General features: G+C 41.8%; 2 protein-coding genes and 1 long non-coding RNA gene across 9 annotated transcripts in view; 1 reads left to right on the forward strand and 2 right to left on the reverse strand.

The window, feature by feature from the left end:
* The window catches only part of ZNF577 (zinc finger protein 577), a 30,510-nt gene extending 21,328 nt beyond the window's left edge, over window positions 1–9,182 (reverse strand). For 2 of the 7 annotated variants that reach the window (XM_045988258.1, XM_045988256.1), the window contains exons 1-4: window positions 9,030–9,182; window positions 2,726–2,827; window positions 2,564–2,636; window positions 877–960 (exon numbers count right to left, since the gene is read on the reverse strand). In XM_045988258.1, the coding sequence (XP_045844214.1) occupies window positions 877–960; window positions 2,564–2,572 (93 nt within the window). In that variant the 5' untranslated portion in view covers window positions 2,573–2,636; window positions 2,726–2,827; window positions 9,030–9,182. Of the gene's footprint in view, window positions 1–876; window positions 1,078–2,563; window positions 2,637–2,725; window positions 2,828–9,029 lie in introns of all 7 variants that reach the window. The other 5 variants (XM_045988260.1, XM_045988257.1, XM_045988261.1 and 2 more) reach the window with 5 other exon arrangements.
* A 67-nt stretch (window positions 9,183–9,249) lies between these two features.
* LOC123931373 lies at window positions 9,250–11,324 on the forward strand. Its single transcript, XR_006816255.1, has 3 exons — window positions 9,250–9,341; window positions 9,487–9,622; window positions 10,926–11,324. It is a non-coding gene; the product is annotated as an uncharacterized LOC123931373 (long non-coding RNA).
* A 570-nt stretch (window positions 11,325–11,894) lies between these two features.
* On the reverse strand, window positions 11,895–23,714 carry LOC123930559 (zinc finger protein 649-like). Its single transcript, XM_045986776.1, is given in 8 exon segments — window positions 11,895–11,900; window positions 12,910–13,155; window positions 16,472–17,025; window positions 17,028–17,333; window positions 17,410–17,704; window positions 17,706–17,766; window positions 17,844–17,922; window positions 23,684–23,714. Coding segments are annotated over 8 exon segments (1,578 nt in total).
* Window positions 23,715–24,509: the final 795 nt, after the last annotated feature.

Below are 24,509 nucleotides of genomic sequence, written 5' to 3' on the forward strand. Positions count from 1 at the left end.
AGAAGTGGGGGGAAGCGGGCTCCCCACTGAGCAGAGAGCCTGATGCAGGCCTCGATCTCAGGACCCTGAGATCATGACCTAAGCTGAAGGCAGAGGCTTAACCCACTGAGCCACCCAGGCACCCAAATGGCAGAATTCTTCTTAATGGAAGATCACTCAAAGGTCAAGCAGCCCATTCATTCTATTAAATAACTTAGGCTTTATTCCTGAGTAAAGTGTAGACTGCCAGAAGGTTCTACTGTCCAGGTGCACTGCTTTTGAAGAATGTTGTCCCATCAAGTGCAATCTTTCATTGCACTAAAGGCAATGAAATTATTTTCCCCGAAGAACTGGTTTGTTTTCTCCTCAAGGTCACTACAAATCATGTAACTTTTCATGTTTTTCTTGTTATTACAGCTGCCAAGAACGAGACACAAATTCAAAGGTAAGGAAGCCCACAAGATCTTACACTTTTACCTCGGTTCCATCCTTAAGGGCTTTGTATGAATCCTGTGACCCATATATCTTGCTTCCTAACTTGCCCAGATTTTAAGATTATAGCCTAAACTCATTTTCTGACAGATCCTGATTTTTATCAACATATACTGTCTCATTTTATCAGACTGTTTTATTTTTTTTAACATTTCTAAAAAGATTTTATTTACTTGTTCCACAGAGAGAGAGTACAAGCAAGGGAAGGAGCAGGTAGAGGGAGAAGCAGGGTGCCCACTGGGAAAGGAGCTTGATGCAGGGCTGGATCCCAGGGCTCTGGAATCATGACCCGAGCCAAAGGCAGACACTTAACCAACTGAACCACCCAGGTGCCCCAGACTGTTTTAGAAGCTTCCACAAATCCACTGGGAAACATAGGACAAAAATAGGCAAAATAAGCCTTACCCGGTCCTTGGTCATGTTCTCCTGTTCTGAAGAAAGGGCTAGCCAACTGCAGGGTACACTGTCTTCTGTCTGCTCTGGGCCTGCCTGGAAGTTATGGTCAGATATCTCAGGTCAGGATGCTGCCAGAGATGATGATCTCCCAAGACTGGGACCTCCACCTTCTTTCAATACTGAAAATATCTTATTCCTGTAGACTAGAATCTGTGGATTCAAGAGCAAATTCAACTGTAAGAGGATATGCACCTAGGACCCCAGCTTTCTCTTGCCATGCAGACTTACTCTAACAAAAGGCTCCAACATTTCCTCTTTTTTAAAGATTTTATTTATTTATTTGACAGAGAGAGATCACAAGTAGGCAGAGAGCCAAGCCGGGGTGGGGGGGGCAGCGGGTAGCAGGCCCCCCGCTGAGCAGAGAGCCTGATGAGGGCCGATCTCAGGACCCTCAGATCATGACCTGAGCTGAAGGCAGAGGCTTAACCCACTGAGCCACCCAGGCGCCCCTCCTCTGTCTCTTTTAACACCAGGAAAGCTTTTAGGTCATGGGGCCATGCTCCATAGGAAGACATGGGATGGGTGAGAGGAATGCCCCGCCCCTTTTTGGGGGGGAAAGTTGGACTAGAATGGATGTGAAAGACATGGGGAAAAAACCCAGCTGATCATCTTGTCTGTTGCCAAGTTCTCACACAGATCAATTTTAGGAACGATAATGGGTACAAGCGGTGGCTCGGAAACTGCCTCAAAACCCCTGTGCCCACACATTCCTAAAATTTCTGTTTATTGCACTGGAGCAATTATCCCATTTGAAGACCAAGGTAGTATAAAAATCATGAGCATCATCTTATTTAATCCTCAATACTACTCTATAATGTAACCATGATCTCCATTTTAAACATAAGTAAGCTGAGGCTTGATCAGGTGAAGTGTGTTGGCCATGTTAACATCCTCCCTAAGTAGCAATGTGGGAATCTGAATCCCCATCTGCCTCTCTCTGTTATGACATATTCCTTTTCCAACAGCCTCATAATACAATTTTTTTTCTTTCTTGTGCACTTCAATAATTTTCCTCCCTGGGGCACCTGGGTGGCTCAGTCGGTTAAGTGTCTGACTCTCGATTACAGCTCAGGTCATCTCAATGTCTTGGGCTTGAGCCCAGCATTGCTAGGCTCCCTGCTCAGGGGAGAGTCTGCTTCTCTCTCTCTGCTCCTCCCTCTGCTGTGTTCTCTCTCTCTCAAATAAATAAAATCTTAAAAAAGAAAAGAAAAAGAACTTTACTCCCTAGCGCATGATATTATGGCGTGGCCATATGGTCATAGCTGCAAAAATGGAATCCCTGGAACCAGTTCTTGTAATATTTTCTACGCACACCCAGCCAGCAACTTCCACACAAGCCAGAGTGCAAAGGCAGAGCCATCCCTGCCTCAGCAGCAGCATGTCAGAGATCAGTGTCCCCAAGGGCCAAGCCCTGGAGCCATGCTAGAAACTCATACTCTGAGGACACCAACACCATGAAATCAACTTGAATCTTGCTTCACCCTGGAAGGCAGCAAATTATTCTCAAAGACTCTCTTGCTCTCCTGAATCCTCCATACCCAGAGAGCTCATCTGACCCATTCTCTGGCCAACTGCTAAACACAGTGAACAAAGATACCTACCACCAAAAAAAAAAAAAAAAAAAAAAGATACCTACCACCCCCATGTCTCATCCGGACAATGCTTTGTCCCATCTTGGCCCTTCAGTCTAGTCTCCCTGCAGTGCCAGCCTAAAAAGAACGATATACAACTCAAATGCAGAACTCCACAGGGGCAGGAGGGAGGTAGAAGAGGGGGTTAGATATGGATGAATTTACACCTGAGATCTCCAGGATTGGTGATCAAGGACTCAACCATTTCCCAGGAGCTGCTTGGCAGACTTTCATACTTAACAGATCAGAGCTGCATCAAATGTTCATGCCTGCAACAAAGCAATGAAACAAAAATGGCAATGGAAATACCCTGATTGGTAGGACTAATCTGCATTTTATAGTGAACTGAGATTAAGGTCAAGTTCCTAGATGGAGGGCTGTCTAAATAGGGATTTTTCTTAACAAAAGGGGCATGGATGTCAGGATGGCAGCCAACAGTAGCCAACAAAATAAATAGGTTAGAAGAGAAAAGCCTAAAGCAATATTGAAAAAGTAGCTCATAAAATTCAGTATTCCTTTTGTTACAAACCTATAATAGCCTAGGAATGGAGTGGCTACTTCCTTAGACTCATTATGGATTATGGTACAATGGGAGACAGATATTTGGTGTTTGTCCCAGGTTTCTGGCACACAGCTCCTAAAATCCTTGGAATCTCTGGAGTGACAAGAGTAGCTTTGATATGCCAATGAGATTATTGGTGGCTGGGGGTCCACGGACATCTTCAGGATAAGGAGTGGTCCCCCAAAAGACCAAGGCATGATGAGAAGGTTAGAACTTTTAGCCTCACCCCCGGAACTCTGCAAAGTGGAGAGGGGCTGGAGACTGAGTTTAATCATCAGTCGGCTATATAATCATGCCAATATAATCAACAAAATCTCCTAAATTACACAGTTTGGAGAGCTTCTGAATTGAACACTCTGAGGTACCAAAAGGGTGGGGCACCCCAACTCTATACAGACAGAAGTTACTGTGCTCAGGACCCTTCTGGACCTCACCCCATGTACCTCTTCATCTGGCTGTTCATATGTATCTCTTATAATAAACTGGGGGGTAAAGTAACAATATATATTCTATTTCTGTGTGCAATTAAGAAGTTTATGCAAATGGTTTTATACCTGATATATCCTTTTACAAGAGGTTTTTTTTTTAAGATTTTATTTATTTATTTGACAGACAGAGATCACAAGTAGGCAGAAGAAAAGGAGAAGCAGGCTCGCCGCTGAGCAGAGAGCCCGATGCGGGGCTTGATCAGGAACCTGAGATCATGACCTGAGCCGAAGGTAGAGGCCCAACACACTGAGCCACCCAGGCGCCCCCTTTTACAAGAGGTTTATAGGATTTTATTTTGTTCTTGTTTTATCAGCAAGCTTTTCCCCCCAACACTATTGACTTCAAATGTGTGGGAGTTCGTTCCCACACCAGCCAATTCTCCCAACCTCCTGGACACCAACTGGGTGTCCTAAAATTCAACTCAGTTTTGATGCTAACTACCAGGAATTTATGCAGATCCCACAGCTTAGGGCTCAGTTTCGCAAGACCACATTTCAGATACCAGTCACAATTCCCATGTTGCCACTTGTACTTCTGAGCATCTGGGTTTCAGGGGCACCTGGGTGACTCAGTAAGTTGGGCATCTGACTCCTGATTTTGGCTCAGGTCATGATCTCAGGGTTGTGAAATTGAGCCCCAAGTTGGCCTCTGCACTCAGCTGGGAGTCTGCTTGAGATTCTCTCTCTTCCTTTCCATACATAATTACTATCTGTTGGTATTATTACTTTTGGTATAACTGGTAAATATTAGTTTCAGGTGTACAATGTAGCAATTCAGTATCTGTATACATTATGAAATGGTCACCGTAATATGTCTAGTTAACATCTGTCACCATACAGTTATAAAATCTCAAATATGCAATATGTATTATTAATTATAGTCACCATTCTGTGCATAATATCCCTACGACTTATTTATTCTGTAACTGGAAGTTTACGTCTTTTGACCCCTTTCATCCATTTCACCTCCCCACTCCAGCCTCTAGCAACCACCAATCTATTCACTTTATCTATGAACTTGTTTTTTTCGTTTTGTTCCATTTTTTAAGATTCCCTATACATAAGTGAGATCATACAGCATTTATCTTTCTCTGATTTACCTCATGCAGCATAATGCACTCAAGGTCCATCCATGTTGCAAGTGGCAAGGTTTCCTTTTTCCTTCTGGCTGAATAAAATTACAGAGTGTGTGTGTTTGTGTGTGTGTGTGTGTGTGTGTGTGTGTGTGTGTGTGTAAATGCCTGAGCCACTCAGGCACCCCTCTAATATATGCATTTCTAGTATGTGTCTAAATTCCCTCCATTGATTGCTTTAGTTGAATTCAACAAAAGTTGACATGTAGGATTATAAAATACAATTAAAAAATTTTTTTAAAAATGCAATTCAAAACATTTCCACTGTAACTTTTTTTGAATCATGGATTATTTAGACATGTATGGTATGCTTACCAAAAAATGGGAGACTTTCTAGTTATTATTTTGGTATTGCATTATAAACTTAATTCCACTGTAGTCAGAGAGAGTATTCTGTATGATTTCAATCCTTTGAAATTTGTTTAGACTGGCTTTATGGCTCATCATATGCTAAATTTTTATAACTGTTTTATGTGTACTTGAGAGAACTCATGGGGGGAGTGTTTTACACTGGTCAAGTTTATTAATCATGTTATTCTAATTGTTCAGGGTTGGCAGTATAGTGGGCTGGTGACCTTTTTTGTAAATAACATTTTCCTGGGGCACCTGGGTGGCTCAGTTGGTTGGGCAACTGCCTTTGGCTCAGGTCATGATCCTGGAGTCCCGGGATTGAGTCCTGCATCGGGCTCCCAGCTCCATGGGGAGTCTACTTCTCCCTCTAAACCTTCTCCTCTCTCATGCTCTCTCTTACTGTCTCTCTCTCAAATAAATAAATGGAATTTAAAAAAAAAAACACACATTTTCCTGGAACACAGCCATACTCAATTGTTTATGTATTTTCTAGGCTACTTTCATCTTACAATGGTGGAGTTGAGCAGGTCCAGGATTACCTGGCCTGCAGAGCCTAAAATATTTTCTCTCTTATTGCTCTCTACAGAAACTTTGCCCACCACTGTTAAACTACAGCCTTTTAGCTTTTTGTCTCCTTATTCTCTGTTACTGAGTGAGATATGCTATGAAACTCCCATTATGACTGGGCATTTGTTATTTCTCCTTGTATCTAGTATACCCTACACTTCAGGAATTCTACTAAGTATACCCAACAGAACTTTCATGCATCAAAATGCATGCACAAAAATGTCTGTATCAGCATTGTTTATAATAGACACAAGCCAGTATCAACCAAAATGTCTAATCATAGTTACCGTTTATTCAGACTATACTAGGTAGTGGAATGCATAAATAAACTGGGGTATAATCACACCAAAGAATACGATACAGCAATGAGAAAAAATGAACTACTGCTATATGCAACAACTTAGATGAATTTCACAACAAAATGCTGAGCAAAAGAAGCCAGATACCAAAGGATATATACCCTATGATTCCATTTGTATCAAGTTTGGTTTTTTTTTTTAATTTTATTTATTTGAGAGACAGACAGAGAGTGAGCACAAGCAGGGGGAGCAGCAGAGAGAGAGGGGGAGAAGCAGGCTCCCCACTGTCCAGGGAGCCCAACGATAATGGGCTTAATCCCAGGACCAAGATCATGAAATCAAGAGCTGGACGCTTAACCGACTGAAGCCACCCAGGCACCCCTCCATTTGTTTAAAGTTAACAGCCAGGCAAACGTGATATGATGTTTTTAGGATAATAATTACCTCTGGAGAAAGGGGAGAAGATTATGATGAAATGGGGCTTATAGGGTGCTACAATTTCCTTTTTTTAAATTTTAAGTGTTATACATGAAAAATACTCTTAAAGAAAAGTACAGATCAGTTTCACTTATAAATGTAGAATAAATTTTTTTTTTTAATTTTATTATGAAAAAGTTCAAGCCAAAGAAGAAACAGTATAATAAAACCCTATGTACAAAGAAAGAGGAGGGGCACGTGGGTGGCTCAGACCATTAAGCATCCAACTCCTGATTTCACCTCAGGTCACAGTCTCAGGGTCAGGGTGGCTGGATTGAGCCCTGCATCAGGCTCCTTGCTGGGTGTGGAGCCTGCTTGAGATTCTCTCTCCCTTTGCCCCTGCCCATGTGTGCACTTTCAGGAAGGAAGGAAGGAAAAGTATAATCAAACACCTCATATCCATTATGTGCCTTCAATAATTATCAACTCGAATCTAATTTTGTATTATCAGAGCACCTGGGTGGCTCAGTTGGTTAAGTGCCTGCCTTCGGTTCAGGTCATGATCCCAGGGTCCTGGGATCCAGTTCTGTATGGGGCTCCCTGATCAGTAGGAAGCCTACTTCTCCCTCACCCCCTCCCTCTGCTGGTGTTCCCTTTCTCGCTGTCTCTCTCTCTGTCAAATAAATAAAATTAAAAAATAGTAATAATTTTGTATTTTGTATTATCTACACCACCACTCAGCTCCCTTCAACACTGATTATTCTGAAGGAAATCCAAGACAGCTTTTAATTTCTTTTTAGATGCAAAAATATTAAATAAAATATCAGCAAATGGAACACAGCCACATATTAAAAGAACAAATCACTATGGACAAGTATAGTTTCTTCCAGGAATATAAGACACCAGGAAATCTAGTAATCTATAAATCAAATATTAAATAAAGAGAGAGGAAAAAATATAAATGAAAGTAATTTTAAAGTTATTTGAGGGGCTGCATTGTACAGCATGGTGATTCCTATAAAGACTGCTTTATATAACTAAAAGCTAAAAGAGTGGATCTTCAATGTTTTCACCACATAAAAGAAATGGTAACTATATGACATCATGCAAGTGTTACCTAACCTATGGCAGTAATTATTTTGCAATATATAAGTGTATTATATCAACACACTGTACACCTTAAACTTACATAATGTTGTATGTCAATTACATCTCAATAAAGCTGGGAGGGAAAATCTCCGAGAAAGAGGAACGAAAACTTGATAAATCATAGTTACCATTTATTTAGATTATACTAGATGTCAGGCATTACACTTTGTACTTAAAGAACATTTGCTAGTTTAATCTTCATGACAACTCTATTAAGTATGGTAGCTTTTCTCACAAATAAAATAACTGACTCAGATATTAACCAGAGGCAGAGGCAGAAGCAGATTCTTCTATAACAAAAATGCTCAACTAGAAAATATAAAGGAATCAATGTATAAGCTAGTGGCAGTAACATTCATAGCAGACTGAAGGGACAAAATAAGTTCATCTTTCAAATTTTTGCTTTTGTGCATTATCTAAAATAAGAAGAAACAAAAAAAGAGGGCGTGGGGTCATACGGAAAATAAAACCACACCATTTACACTTACAGCAGTATAAACTATCTAGGAATAAACATAAACAGATATGTCTAAAACACATGTGGAAAATCACCACCACAGCTGATCAAGGAAACAAAACATTTGTGTTCAAGGAAATCCATCACATGTTCCTGAAAGTGTTGGAGCTATACCCACATCAGTTTTACCCAAAAATAAACGCATCCACGCGATAGAACACAACTGCAATAGTTAAACAAACAAACAAACAAAAGCGTTAGTAATATGGAAATAGCTGACAGGCTATCAGAATCAAAATGTATAAAATTATACCAGTACCTACACAATTGATCCTAACATTAAAACTGAAATACACTAGGGGCGCCTGGGTGGCTCAGTGGATTAAGCTGCTGCCTTCGGCTCAGGTCATGATCTCAGGGTCCTGGGATCGAGCCCCACATCCGGCTCTCGGCTCCGCAGGGAGCCTGCTTCCTCCTCTCTCTCTGCCTGCCTCTCTGCCTACTTGTGCTCTCTCTCTGTGTCAAATAAATAAATAAAATCTTTAAAAACAAAAACAAAAAACCCCTGAAATACACTAAAATTTAACAAGAGTTACTTTCTGAACTATTTGGGAATTTGAGCACTACTTAGGAATCATTACATTGGTCGGAAACAAAAATGAAACACATTTTCTGCAAGAATATACAGTAAACATGGGCGCAAGAGGCCAGACACCCACTCTTTAAAAGTAAGGATGTGCTCAGCATCAACAACGGAACTCCCCAAACGCCGTCCCCAACACGGACACGACCCCCGCTTCCCCCCACCAGACACCCCAAACCGCTACTCTCCCCAAGTTCTCGTCCCCACACAGAACCTCACAAGCTCCCCCTCCCCAGGGAACGCCCAAGTGATCCTCCAACACAACCCGCTAGCGAGAATTCCCACTCGCTTCCCCCAACACCTACCCCCCACGCGCTCCGGAACAAAAACAAACAAAACAAAACAAAAACCCAAAACCCGACGCGCTCTCCCTGGCCCCGAAACACTCCCAGAACCGACACTGACCTGGCGATAACCTCGATCTTCACCGCTGGACACAAATCACCGTACCACTTCTCCAAACACTTTCCCTCCGTGTCTACCGCCCCGGAGGCCCACCTCAGCGACTGACAGACCCTCAGAAGCACCGAGATGGCGGCCGACGAGGGCCAGCGCGCGTTGTTCCCAAGATCCTGAATCTGGCCCTAGGCTCGGCCTCTGTGACGTCATATTGCAGCGCCGACTCCAGGCTGTTTGCGGAGAGCCTGCGGTTTCCCCACAGAGTTCCCCGAGGCGGTGTGTTCTCGCTTTGCACCTTTCTCGGGAAGGCTCTAGACGGTGAGAAGCTATTGAAAACGCCTTATTTCACTTTATTTCCAGACTACTTTTAGCCTTTGGGCTCCGAATTTGTAACATTCCCCGGGGGCGGTGCATATACTCCTTAGCTCCTGAGAAACTCAGGCCTGTCCACGTCTCTCCTCAGGACCCGCCGAGATGGTCGCGGGCTTTAAGGCGCTTTCAGTTAAAGGACGGGGAGAAGCTAAGTGCGCGCGGCCCGCGTAGAAGTGCACAGGGGAGGGAGTTCGAGCCGAGCCGGAGCAACAGTTGGAGGGGAACGGGTTAGTATCCAGGGAATGCTGGCTGGAGGGGGTTTTGTGGAGAAAGCGGCATTTGCGGCCGGGCTAGGTTTCAGAGAACCGCGGGAAAGGGCATTCGTCAGAGTGGGCAGAGTTAGAAAGCTCTTGGTATGATTGATTCGTGTGGGTGAAAACGGGTACAGGGTTGATGGGGGTCGACAGGGGGCAGAGCTCATAGAGAACCCGGGCCTTTCCCACGGTGGCGGGAGTCAAAGACGCAGCTTTTCTCTCTAACGATGAAAAATACCTTGAATCAAAAGCTCTGAGGGGTCCCTGGCTGGCTCAGTCATAGAGCCTTTGACTCTTGACCTTGGGGTGGCTGGGGGTAGATTGCACTTAAAATTTTTAAATCCTAAAAAACAAAACAAAAAACAAACCCCTCTGAGTAAAGGAAGTGGTTCTCTTCAATATTGCAGCCCAACGAATTAAACTGATGAGCTTCCAGTGCGGAACTCCGTCCCCACAGCCACACAACCGGGCTTAGAGCGCCTTCCAATTAAAGGGCTTATTCTTTCATCCGGATGTTTATAAGATGCCTACTATGTGGCAAACGCTGTTCTGCATGTTAGGGATACAAAAATTGTAAATGCAGGCAAAAATACCCTTGGTGGAGCTTGAATGCAGAATGTAAAATTGCAGGTTTGAATGTAAAGTTTCAAGAGTGTCATGATTCCCACCTACAACAGGACCTACAATGCCTGGCAGCCTGACATAACCGAAGATAAGTAACCAAAGATAATTATTCTTAAGTCTTAAGATCTAATGGAATTTGCTTTACTAGGTTTTGAGTTTTTGAGGGACCCATACCCCTTTCTTCCTCCTAATTTCTCTCTTGGAACGGGAGTGTCTATGATACACCTGTTCTACCATTGTATTTTCGAAATGAGTAACTTCTCTAATTTTACATGTTCACAGCTAGAGAGAAATTTTGCCTCAGGGTAAATTGCATCTGAAGTCTCAACCATGTATGACTTAGATGAGACTTGGACTGTATAGACTTTAGAGTTGATGCTGGAATGAGTTAAGACTTTGAGGGTTGTTGGAATGGAATGTATTTTGTATGCAAAAAGGTCATGAATGGGGGGGTAGGGGTGGAATATTATGGACTGAATGTTTGTGTCTCCTCAGATTCACATGTAGAACACCTTAACACCCTGCTATATTTGGAGGTGGGACCTTGGAGGAAGTAATTAAAGTTAAATGAGGTCCCAAGTGTGGGGCTCTGATCCCAGTAAGTTCAGTGTCCTTATGGGAAGAGACACCAGAAAGTTCTTTCTTTGTGCAGACAAACTACAGAAATGCCTTGCGAGGACATGGTGAGAAGGCAACCAGATGTCTGCAAGCCAGGAATAGTACTGACCAGAAACCAAATCTGCTGGAAACTTGATTGTGGACTTCTAGCCTCTGGAACTGTGAGAAAATGAATTTCTGTTGTTTCAAACACCCACTCTAGTATTTTTTATGACAGGCAAAGCAGTCTAGTACAGTGGTGAATTACATTGCTTAAAAAATTGGACAGAATTTAACTTACTTTGCATTCTTTTGGTAAACCCAGTATAGTCATGAAGTATTTATTTTTTATATAAAAAGAATCTTGCGCCTGGGTGGCTCAGTGGGTTGGAGCTTCTGCCTTCGGCTCTGGTCATGATCTCAGGGTCCTGGGATCGGGCCCAACATTGGGCTCTCTGCTCAGCAGGGAGCCTGCTTCCCTTCCTCTCTCTGCCTGCCTCTCTGCCTGCTTGTGATCTCTGTCTGTCAAATAAATAAAATCCTTTAAGAAAAAAAAAAAAGAATCTTGGGAAACATTTGTGGAATTATGGTGGAAGGAATAAAAATTTGGATCAGGCAAATTTAACAATATGGGCTATCCATGAATTACTTCTGGTGTTAATATTTGAGCTCAGTTAGAATGGCTCTACAGTTTGCTGGGTCAGTTGACTGAAAATGGACTAAAAAAGGTGACCTACACCGAAGTTTAAATGGCAGAAAATTCTTTATATTTTGTAAAGATTCCAAAAGTATATGGAGTTAGGAATGTTAATGTGTAATTACTATGTAAAGCCAGTTTACCCATCCACTAAAAATATATCCTAGGAGCATCCAGAAGGTAATTTCTTCAAAGAAGCTGATTTGGCTATAGGAAATTGGTATATAAGATTCAGGTACTATACATGAGAAGGTATAATAATTTGAAGATACACGGATAAATGAATGATGTGCTCTATAAACTCTAAAGGAACCACTTATAATAAAGTTATGCCTAAAAAGCCAACAATGGAGATAATCATAAAACATAGTTGCTCCAGGGGCACCTGGGTGGTTCAGTCAGTTGAGCGTCTGACTCTCGATTTCAGCTCAAGTCATGTTTTCAGGATCCTGGGATCAAGCCCTGTGTTGGGCTCCCCACTTAGTGGGGAGTTTGTCTCACTCTTCCCCCGCCCCCGAAATAAATAAATCTTAAAAAAAACAAAAAAAACAAAAAAAAAACCCCAATTACTCCAAAAGAAGGTAGAAAATGACAAAAAGGGAGATAAATAACACCACATTAATTATGAATGATCTAAATACCCCAGTAAAAAGATAAAATAGGTCCAACTACATGCTGCCTACGAGAAACTATTAAAAAGATTTTATTTGACAGCACAAGTAGTGGGAGCAGCAGACAGAGGAAGAGGGAGGGGGAAAAGTAGGCTCCCCACTGAGCAAGGAGCCCAATGCGGGCCTTAGTCCCAGGACCCTAGGATCAGGACTTGAGCAGAAAGCAGATGCTTAACCGACAGCCATGCAGGCACCACTAGAAACTCACGTTAAATATTAGGTTAAAAGTAAACCATGTTGGGGCACCTGCCTGGCTAAGTTGGGGTTGTGAGTTCAAGCTCCACCTTGAATGTAGATAGTACTGTAAGGGCCTGGTTGGCCAGAGGGAGTCATTTTGTGTTTATGCAGTGAACTTAGATTGACCCCACCCCTCCCAGAGGATCTTACTTGCAAAGCCTAGATACAAGGGCAGGTCAGGCCGGGTGAAGACATCCTCCAATCAGTGGGGAGCACATATATCTACTAGGGCAAATTGAAATTCAGTTGGCCACATCTATGTTACCTAGCAGTTTTTTTTTTTTTTCTGTGTGTGGCAGACCTAGCATGACTGTGCAGTTTTCTCTGTGTATTGCAATCCCATTGGCCACCTGTGTGTGGGCCGGGCTCAACCACCTCTATAAAAGCTGGTCTGTGAGGCTGCAGGGGGATATGGCAGGAGGAGTCAGCAGCACCAGCAGGGCCGCGTGGCCGCCGCAAGCGGCTTTGACAGGAGCAGCATCTGCAGCAGCACGGTTGGCAGCGAGAGCAGCACCAGTGGCACCAGCAGTGCCGCAGCGAGCGGCTTTGACAGGAGCGGCATCTGCAGCGGCGCGGCGGGGAGCGGGAGCAGCTTCACCAGCAGCACTGCGAGCGGCTTTGACAGAAGCAGCATTTGCAGCGGCCTCGCTGGGAGCGGCTTTGACATCGCGGGGAGCGGCCTGTGGTACAGTGGTACAGTGAGGGCAGGGCAGGGAGCCTCCAGGAGGGACCCCAGGGCAGGGAGGCAGTGGCCCGCAGCAAGGCTCCGGCACCTACCTGTCAGTTTGGTTTCTAATGCACGGGCTCGGGAACCTACTGGTTAGTTTGGTTTCTAATGCACGGGGCTTGGGCATCTACCGGTCAGTTTAATTTCTGATGCATGGCACGAAATAAAGCTTTGCTTGATTTTCGCTTTGTGTCGGTCTCGTTCCTTTGATCACGGACCCTAACAATTACTTTAAAAACTTTTAAAAAATTAAGCCATATTAGAGATATGAAAGCTATAAAAAGATAGGCCCAATCCAAGTTTCTAGAGAAAAAAACTACAACTTCTGAGATAAAACATACTTTGATGGGATTAATAGCAGATTAGATGTTGTATAAGAAAAAAAATCAGTGAACTTTAAAAGACACAGCAATAGAAACAATCCAAAATGAAAAATAGGTTGGGGTGGGTGAGGAGTCTAAAACCTAGGAACCATATTTTAACTTACTTGTGTATGCAAAAGGAAAGGCCAGTGAATTTTATGACAAGGCAAAAGAAACGAGTACAAATTCAACTACAAAGAGAACAGAAGCTTTTATTAAAAAGAGAAAAAATTCTTAGAGAACCCGAACTTAAACAAAAGAGAAAAACCTTGAGTTCTTGGCCAGGGGGGTAAGAAGTATCATTGTGAGGAATGCCTAGTGAAACTGCTAACTGCTCTCCACTCTCTGATCAAGATAGTGAATAAACAACAATATTCTGGGAGGGCTTATAAAATATGAAGTAAAACATATCTTATACACCCAGTACATTCTTAATAACATATTAATCATTCCTCTATGTTTTTGATATGATCAAATACAGCTATAACTATTTGTACAGTTAAAATGTCCTTGTTTGCTCAGTCTAGCATATATGCCAGTTTTAGTCACTTCTCATTGGTTTCTCTCAACACTGATCATCTTTTCCTGCCCGATAAGTTTTGGTTGGATGACAAACACTGTCAACTTTATCATGTGGGAGTGAGGAGAGCCAGGGAGATTTGGATATTTTTGCCCTTCAGTATTCTTAAAGCTTGTTTTGGGATACATAGAGGTTACTTGCAAACAGTTTGGTTCTCTCTGGCCCTGTTTAATTATTGAGTTAGTTAATTTTTTCCTGGCCCTGCTTTAAATCTTAGTTAAGACCAGACAGCTTATTGAATGAGATTCAATTAATATTTATCAAGTGCCTACTCTGTATTCCGTATTCTTCTAGACATCTCGTATATAGCGGTTAACAAGTTCCCTACCCTCAGGAAGTTGAGTCTAACTTTTACTGTATATAACTTACATTCAAGACCTTATACTTGAGCATAAACATGTAGAGTTGATACTGTAATATGCTTTATTTTGAAATTGATACAGTAATGTTTATACATGACCCAAAGTCTTTATATTCCATATCAAAATCTTTAAAACAATTAAGATGTTCTCTCCAAGTGATTCTAGCAGTACTTCTGTCATTGATTTAAAAAAAAAAAATCACCTGGGGGCGCCTGGGTGGCTCAGTGGGTTAAGCCTCTGCCTTCCTCTCAGGTGGTGATCTCAGGGTCCTGGGATTGAGCCCTGCATCGGGCTCTCTGCTCAACAGGGAGACTGTTTCCTCCTCTCTCTCTGCCTCTCTGCCTACTTGTGATCTCTGTCAAATAAATAAATAAAATCTTAAAAAAAAAATCACCTGTCTGCCATTAAAATACCTCACCTACTGAGAGGCCTCTACTTTAGTTTCCCCCGACACCTAATATATATATTTTTTTAAGATTTTATTTATTTGAGAGAGAGAGCATGAGAGAGGAGAAGGTCAAAGGGAGAAGCAGACTCCCTGCGGAGCTGGGAGCCCAATGAGGGACTCCATCCCGGTACTCTGGGATCATGACCTGAGTCAAAGGTAGTTGCTTAACCAACTGAGCCATCCAGGCACCCTCCCTAACACCTAATCTAATGCCCTTTTTGAGATTGCAGTTTTTCAGCAGGCCTCTATATCCCAGTACAGCACTGGATTCAGCCTACTCCACGTCCAGTTCAAAGTCTGGCTTCTTGGAGCCAGGCCAGGGATTCTGTGAATACCTATTTTTCTCTTCATGTGGTAGGACACAGAAGACCTATTTTTCTCTTCATGTGGTAGGACTCAGGACTTGGGAGAAAATGAGAATACATGCCGGGAAGAATGTCTGGGTGGTTCCATCAGTGAGACAAAAGGTAGGGCTATACAGAGTACTACCTCTAAGGGAAGACTGCAACTGGATAGTTATCTATGAGTTTAGAACTTCAGATCCCCAGCATTCTGAGAGTAATAATTTTAATAATCCAGGAAGGAGGAGAACTAGGATGGTAGTAGTCATCTTAATTTGTATTCAAATTGCTTACCTTTTTCATGTTTTAAAAAAATATTACCAAGAGCTTATTGGAATGTATTTTGTTATTTATTGTATTGGTTTAAATTACTAATTGTCCTTGGGCTTTTAGTTCAATTTGCAAGCATGCTTTTTCTACCTTTTCAAGTCTAGAATATTTAAAAAAATCACTTTTATGATATTGTATAATGCTTAGTCCTATTTTTAAATTCAGTTTATTTTTTTAAAAGATTTTATTTATTTATTTGTTTGACAGGGAGAGATCACAAGTAGCAGAGAGAGAGAGATGGGAAGCAGGCTCCCTGCTGAGCAGAGAGCCTGATGTGGGACTTGATCCCAGGACCCTGAGATCATGACCTGAGCTGAAGGCAGTGGCTTAACCCACTGAGCCACCCAGGTGCCCCTTAAATTCAATTTAAATTCATTCAAGGACATTAAGTTTTATTCATGAGTTTAATATATTCATTTCATTTTTGAAGGACTTCAGTTGCCTGAAATAATACTTAAGCCTAGAGCCAAAGAAATGCAACAGAATGTTCCAGTTTTTTCCTGTGTGTCTTTTGGGACATAAAATAAGATGTAATTGACCACTGAAGGCACGACCACCTTCACTGCATTCATGACTTCTTTCCTGTACAGACTCTCCATTATTTTCTTTTTTAAGATTTTATTTATTTGACAGATAGAGATCACAAGTAGGCAGAGAGGCAGGCAGAGAGAGAGAGGAGGAAGCAGGCTCCCTGTTGAGCAGAAAGCCCGATGTGGGGCTCGATCCCAGGACCCTGGGATCATGACCTGAGCTGAAGTCAGAGGCTTTAACCCACTGAGCCACCCAGGTGCCCCCAGACTCTCCATTATTTCCTGAGGGTGCATATCTGACAACTGGTTGTCCCACTATGACTGCATTCCTATCTGTGAGGATCCAACTGATGTTTGATGAGGTCTGAGGGATCATAGAAGGCATCTGCACAGTCACTGTATTAACAGGGCTTTTCTCCTGCATGAATTCACTAGTATTTAATAAGCTGTGGCCCTCTGTGGAAGAATATTTAAACTTCACTGAATTTACATATTTCTCTCTTGTGTGTATCCTCTGATGTTTAACAAGGCATGACATGCGGGAGAAAGTTCTCCCACACTCATTGCATGCATAGGGTCTCTCTCCTGTGTGAATTCTTGGATGGACAGTGTGCATTGTCTTTGTAGTGAAGGCTTTGCCACAGTCACTGCATTTAAAGGGTTTCTCTCCCGTGTGAATTCTCTGATGTTTACCGAGTCCTGACTTCAGCGAACAAGATTTTTCACATTCAGTACATACAAAAGGAGTCTTTCCTGTATGAAATCGCTGATGTGCTATGAGACATGCCTTCTGGATGAAGGCCTCACCACATTCAGTGCATCCATAGGGTTTCTCTCCAGTGTGAGTTTGCTGATGTATAAGGAGATTGTGCCTTTTCCACATTCACTGCATATATAAGATTTCTCTCCTTTGTGGGTTTTCTGAGGTAGAATGAGTTGTGATTTTCTGGAGAAACTTTTTCCACACTCATTGCACTGATGGGGCCTTTCTCCTCTTTCATTTATCTGATGTATAATGAGCTCTGCCTTCCTGCAGAAGGCTTTGCCACATTCAGTACATTCATAAGTTTTCTCTCCTGTATGAGTTCTCTGATGTTCAGTTAGCTTGAACTTTCTGGAGAATGCCTTCCCACATACACTGCATCCATGTGGTTTATTTCCTGTATGAGTCTTCTGATGTTCAGTAAGCTGAAATTTCCAGAGGAAGGTTTTCCCACACTCACAGCGCTCATAGGGTTTTGTGAGTTCGCTGATGTTCAGTGAGCTTGAACTTCTTGGAAAAGGTTCTCCCACATACACAACACATGTGGGGTTTCTTTTCTGTATGAATTTTCTTATGTTCTCTGAGCTGAGACTTCTTGAGGAAGACTTTCCCACATTCAGTACATTCATGGGCTTTCTCTATTTTATGTGTTTGATGATGTTTAATGAATTGTGACTTAGTGCTGATGGGTCTTCTCCTTTCGTGGACTTTAATTTCAGTATGAGTTTGCTTGTGATTAGCACAGACAAAGGATCTCCCATCTCCACTATACCCAGCAGGCTCTGGTATAAGAACAGCTTCTACTTTGCTTGATTAAATCTAAGTGTGGCTTCAGAGTTTTTCCATGTAAATGAAACCCATCATGGCTTGGCCTGAAAGGAAAAGACTTTTGCTATGATAAACAATATTTCCACATATGTTCCATTCATACCACTGTTCTATCCTCTTTGTCACTTTTGGGCTTTGTAAGTGCTGAGGCAGATGATCACCAGCTTTCTGAATTTCTAGGAAGGAAGAGAACAGTGAATCCTTCTGTGACCATGATATGGAATAAAACTGCTCCAAAAATATGTTGGGGGGGGGCACCTGGGTGGCACAGTTGGTTAAGCGTCAAGCTCTCAGTTTCAGCCCAGGTAGTGATCGCAGGGCTGTGAGATTAAGCCCCATGTTGGGCTCCATGCTGAGTGTGGAGTTTGTTTAAGACCCTCTCTCCCTGGGGTGCCTGGGTGGCTCAGCTGGTTAAGAGTCTGTTGATTTTGGCTCATGTCATGATCTCAGGGTTGTGAGATCAAGCCCTTCATCGGGCTGTGCACTGAGTGGAGAGTCAGTGTCTCTGTCCCTCTCCTCCCCTCCCCCCGTGCACACATGCTTTCTCTCTAAAATAAATAAATCTTTTGAAAAAGAAAAAGACTGTCTCTCCTTCTGTCCCTGCTCCCCCACTCTTGCTCTCTTGTGTGCTCTCTAAAATAAATCTTAAAAAATATTGTGGGATAGCTGGCTCTTCAGTGGAAAACCTATGATATCAACCTAAAAGAAATGCCAAGTATATCTGTATCTATATCTGTATATTCCTTATCTCTTCAAAAAATTTGGGGGATGCCTTGGTGGCTCAGTTGGTTAAGCATCCAACTCTTGATTTTGGCTCAGGTCATGATCTCAGAGTTGTGAGACTGAGACTGAGCTCCATGTTGGGATCCGCTCTGGACATGGAGCCTGCTTAAGATTCTCTCCCTTACCCACCTCTCCTCTCTCTCCCTCTCTAAATAAATAAATAGAAATAGTTAAAAAAAGATTTGTAGTTAAATACATGTAAGATAAAATTTACCATTTTAACCATTTTCAAGTGTACAGTTCTGTGTCATTAAGTACATTCACACTGGTGCAGTGTTGCAGTGGTGCAGCCATCACTATTCATCTCTAGAACATTTTCATTTTCCCCAATCGAAAAACATTGTACTTGTTAAACACTAATTCCTTATCTGTTGGAAATGTTTGAAAACAATAATATAAAATCAAAAGATGACAGCTATCTGTAAAACAGGGTGAATTCACAATGAATCAAGATGTGTCTGCTTTATTAGTAGGGCGCTGGAGACAGTAAAATACAAGGAAGTCACTAGCAGCATCAGATCACAGAGGCTGAAGGGATACCTGGATTCCAAATGGTGACAGACACAATTCACTCATTCAGTACATCCTTCTTAACTGGCTACTACTGTACACCAGGCATGGTGCTAGTGTTAGAGAAACATAAAAATACTCTTTATTTTCACTGAAGTCATATTCTAGGGGTGAAAAGAGAAACAGAATAAACATGCAATAAAAAGAATAAAGTAGGCAGTTGCAAATGTAACCCTGGTTTGAGGAAGCAAAGGAAATGAAAATTCAAAGAAATCTGGATGTGTTTTGAAGAATGGCTGTAGAAAAACATTTCTGTGTTTCCCACTAACTTCAATCTCTTTTACTGTATGTTAGGACATTGGTTCATCAGCTAGGGTCACAATAGCACTCTTGGGGAGCTTTGCATAAAGACATGTCCAGGCCCTCAACCAATTCTGATAAAACCAGACTTTCCAAGGAAGCAACGTTGGTAAGATTATATTGAAAATCCCTTCAATAGAAACCTGGCATTTAAGAAATAGCTTGGCAGATAAAGATGGAAAAGTGTGGTCTCTCCCCAACCTCGCTCTACAGTTGTTTGATGAAGAAATAAATGGATGACCAAGCTGTATTTTCTTGCACAAGGGGGAATGAAAAAACAGGCCCTTGACTCAAGAGTGGGACTCCAGTTATCTCCACATCATAAAGAGTATCTTTAGGAGCAACTAGCACACAAAGTATAATGGGAATTCAGAGAAAGAAGGTAATATTCTATTTTTGTGTAGCATAGACCATCTCATGGAAAGAAAAGTGAAAGAATATCTATTGTTTGGGAAGAACAAAAAATGACATCCTTACCCCTGAGTTCTTATCTTACTTGATGTATCAGCAACTCTCAAGACAATGTTTATGGCTTTGTCTTTTTTTTTTAAGATTTTATTTATGTGACAGAGATCACAAGTAGGCAGAGAGGCAGGCAGGGGTGAGGGGGGAAGAAGGCTCCCTGCTGAGCAGAGAATCTGATGTGGGGCTCAATCCCAGGACTCTGGGATCATGACCTGAGCCGAAGGCAGAGGCTTTAACCCACTGAGCCACCCAGGTGCCCCATGGCTTTGTCTTTAATGAAACACTTGTTCATCACGTGCTTTCTCCCCACCAAGTTTGTTACACACTCATCTGTTGATCCCTAATTGTCCAAAGCTCTTGTTTTCTTTATCTGGATCTATTCCCCAGAAGATCTCATCTGGTCCAGATTTCTATCTCCACACCTAATCTCTCCCTGAACTTTCCAGGTACATTAAACTGTAGCAGAGAGCTCTGCTTGGACACTAACAAGCACATCTAACTTAGAATCTCCGTTATAGAACTCCTCACTTTCCAGCCCAAATCTCCACATTATGTTCCGTCACAGTGAATGACATTTCCACTTGTGCCAAAAACTCTTAGCATCATCATTCATCTATTTCTTTTTCTTACTCTGTGTTATGGATTGAATTTTTTTCCTAGGGATATGAATTTTGCTAACCCCCATAACTGTGAATGTGACCTTTTTTGGAAATAGCCTTTGTAGATATAATCAAGTTAAGATGAGGTCATACCAGATTAGGCTGGGCCAATGACTGGTATCTTTACAAGGAAAGGGAGATTTGGAAACAGACAAATATGCACAGAAATAACTATATTGGGATGCCTGGGTGGCTCAGTTGGTTAAGCTGCTGCCTTCGGCTCAGGTCATGATCCCAGCATCCTGGGATGGAGTCCCACAACAGGCTCCTTGCTCAGCAGGAAGCCTGCTTCTCCCTCTGCCTCTGCCTGCCACTCTGTCTGCCAGTGCTTGTTCGCTCTCTCTCCCTTTCTCTCTCTGACAAATAAATAAATAAAATCTTAAAAAAAAAAAAAGAAATGACCATATTATTTTGTAGGTTGAGATCAAGCTCTGCATTGGGCTCCAAGCTCAGCAGGAAGTCTACTTGAAGATTCTTTCCCTCTGCCCCTCCCCCCTCTCTAAAATGAATAAATAAATCTTTTTAAAAAATTCTTAATTCCTGTGTACCCACTATCCAGCATCATGACATGGCTTCGTCTCATCAAGATTATTTTTGTGATTACTGGTTTTTAAAGTAAACCAGTAATCCTTGGGTTTATATAATCTGATGCTCATTGTAGGACAAGTCTTGAAGTCAAAATACCAAGAGCACCTGAACCCACTCAATAAGGGTCCACAAGACCACCACCAGATAAGCCCTGTACAGGTATTTCTTCAGTATGCCAGATCTCCTGAAGACTGACTGCCAGTTTTAGGGTTGTTACCTGTTATGATAGGATGGGGAAGTGAACTTAAAGGGGCCTGTACCATGTAGTGAGAAGAAATCATGGAAAACTTGATTCTTTTTAACATGGTCTTGACGTTTTTGCACCAACTCCACACAAGGCAAAAAGAGATAAAGATTCCACAGTAGTCTTTTCTCATTGTTGTTCTTCCCTTGCACCCCAGGCAAGCCATGGAGAGTAAGTAAGGAGAGAAATGATGGGGTCAGCAACATGATCACGAGCTACCATCTTACATCATAGTGAAATCTTACATCAAATAACAGATTACCAGTGAGTTTGTCAAGTAAGAGTTAGTATAAACTTCAATTTCACAGGATCATGTAGATACTTTTAATATTTTTTTTAAAGAATTTATTTATTTATTTGACAGACAGAGATCACAAGTAGGCAGAGAGGCAGGCAGAGAGGAGGAAGCAGGCTCTCCGCGGAGCAGAGAGCCCAATTCGGGGCTGGATCCTAGGACCCTGGGATCATGACCTGAGCCGAAGGCAGAGGCTTTAACCCACTGAGCCACCCAGGCACCCCGATACATTTAATATATTAATGAAAGTTTGGGTTTAGAATTAAAATTTAACCTGAAGAGAGTAGGCTTTACTAACCCTTGTTACAGGATAGCAGTTACTTCCTTGCAAATAAGGTTTGGCTGACAGTGGGCAAGGATGAGGAAAGATGAGTCACGTTTCCTGCCTTTGCAGTCAAATGCTCTACCACTGAGCTATACCCCCCGTTTCCTGCCTTTGAAGTGGAGAGGTTCTTCCTCTATGGAGATGCCTTTTTTTTTTTTTTAATTGTATATTTAAGTAATCTCCACACCCAGCATGGGACTCAAATTTATAACCCCAAGATCAAGTTGCGTGCTCCACTGACTGAACCAGTCAGGTGCCCCAAGGAGATCCCCTTTAATGTTTTGAACATGGCAAGGGAAGTGAGGGGGAAGTACTTAACCCCTACAGGTACAGTGACTTTCTTGTTGGAAAATGGTTTGGGGTGGGAGCTCATGAGGGACAAGGTCAGTGAAAATTCCTCATTCAAAAATATGCTTTTACTGCTCATATGTAAGAATCTTTGTCTTCAAAAGAGCAGTGTTCTCGTCACCTTCCTGAGCTTTACATTGAGGACAATGGAGAGTTTCCAGTCATTCTTGAACAAATCCTTTGAAAATGCAGACAGTAGAATAGTAGTATTCATTTTGCTAACCATTTCATCATACTGTAGGTGACATTTCATTATCACCCCTCAAACCCCCAAGACTTTCAAAACTCTCCCATGTGTAAGACTATTGGTTCCTAGGTTTGGGATAGGAAGTCTCTCAGTGTCCCTGGGAATAATCTTAGCCCTTCTTGTTTTATTTTGTTTTTCCCCTCTCATGCTATACTGTACTGCTTAATGTGGGGCTGTACCAGCTAATCTACATTGCTTATTGAAAACATGGAGATGGATGATTTGCCCCTCATTACAAAGCCTGGTTTTGGCTATGTGACTAGTAAGTATAAAAAACCCCTGAGTAATCTCGTGCATTGATTTCTCTGAAACTGAGATACTTTACACATATATGTTGGTGGCTTATGATTTGGAGACAGATGGTGTTCTGTGACTAAAAAAGGTCCCTGGAATTTGTGCCTGCATGATGCAGAACACCTTAATGTTTACCTGTGTTTATTGTTTCTCAGGCTATATTGTAGCTTTTGTCTTTACCAGAGTCTCATGTTACAATGAATACATTGAACCACCTTAAACTGGGTGCATGCTATAGTTGCAATTTCCCCATGTTAATGTAAACCAATGTGCTTGAAAAGGAAACCCACTTTTGCAAAAATAAAACCAAGCTCATTGTATCTTAGAGTTTAATTCCTGTTTAAGATAAATAATTTCTGAGACTTTCCAGCCACATTCTAGAGAGGGATTCATAAAAACAGCTCTAAAGTTTCACCTAAGCTCTTTGAGAGGGAAGCATACCTTGTACAGTATAGGGGAAATAGAAGCCTACTTTATTTGACTATTGGGACAAGTTACATTGTCCAATCAAGCAGTACCAGGACCAAAGCTAATCTCGCAAACTGTTAAGAATTCAAAAGGGTATAAAACTTGTGAATACTCTTTCTCTTCAAACCCTAAGTATCTGATCGATTTAAAAGAAACAAAATTCTTTATTACAGGTAGTTCTACTGTATTTCATCCAACCCAAGATACCTTTGAGTGTGCTGCACCATTACTTTATGTACTGAGTTCTCCACTTAAACCTGTCAAGTCATCAACTGTGTGTTGCATTCTAACTTACTGTTAATTCTGTGGGGAAAGAAAATTCTACCTTGGAATTGATGAAAAACATTTTACTCAAGGAACGTTCAAAATCTTCTAGGCCCATTTCCGAATACCAGGAAATGGGTGACAGGGGAGGAGATATTCAGTATTTTATTAAGATTTCTTGCTAAAATAATGAACCTTGTAGTTCAGTTACTGTAATGATATAAAGATTCAATGCAGATTATTCTATTGGCAAGTTTTGGGTACACTGAAGTATGTGTACTAGGGAGTCACAATTGCTATGCTAACACATGCAATTCCCAATTATGAACAATCATTTTAATAATAAAAATAGATGTAAAACACATAATATCACATAGTTCTGATATATTTGCTTTGTTTTCTGCAAATATATTTACATACTTAAATTTTTTCATAATGCTGATTACTATGTCACAACTACAGGAAATGACATCCCTCATAAAATGATAACCATAAAAGATGATACCTCAGATTTATTCAAGTATAGAATTTTTTCCTCAGTGTCAAGTCTCTGATACCAGTATAGTTGGATTTCATGCCAACATCCTCACAGTCGATACAGACACACACAGATGTTCTCTCCTATTCATTCCCTCTGGCTACATTCAGTTGACATGTATGGAGGAAGGTATTTTCTCCTGTTTGGAATTCTACCCAGTACCATTCTTTCTCTCTCTCTTTTTAAATTTATTTGACAGAAAGGCAGTGAGAGAGGGAATGCAAGCAGGGGAAGTGGGAGGGGGGAAGCATGGCCTCCTACTAAGCAGGTTGCCTGATATGGGGCTCAATCCCAGGACCCTGGGATCATGACCTGAGCCAAAGGCAGACACTTAATGACTGAGCCACCCACGCTCCCCCCAGTACCATTCCCTTA

The sequence above is a fragment of the Meles meles genome, chromosome 19 (genome assembly GCF_922984935.1).
Source record: "Meles meles chromosome 19, mMelMel3.1 paternal haplotype, whole genome shotgun sequence".
NCBI classification, from domain to species: Eukaryota; Metazoa; Chordata; class Mammalia; order Carnivora; family Mustelidae; genus Meles; species Meles meles.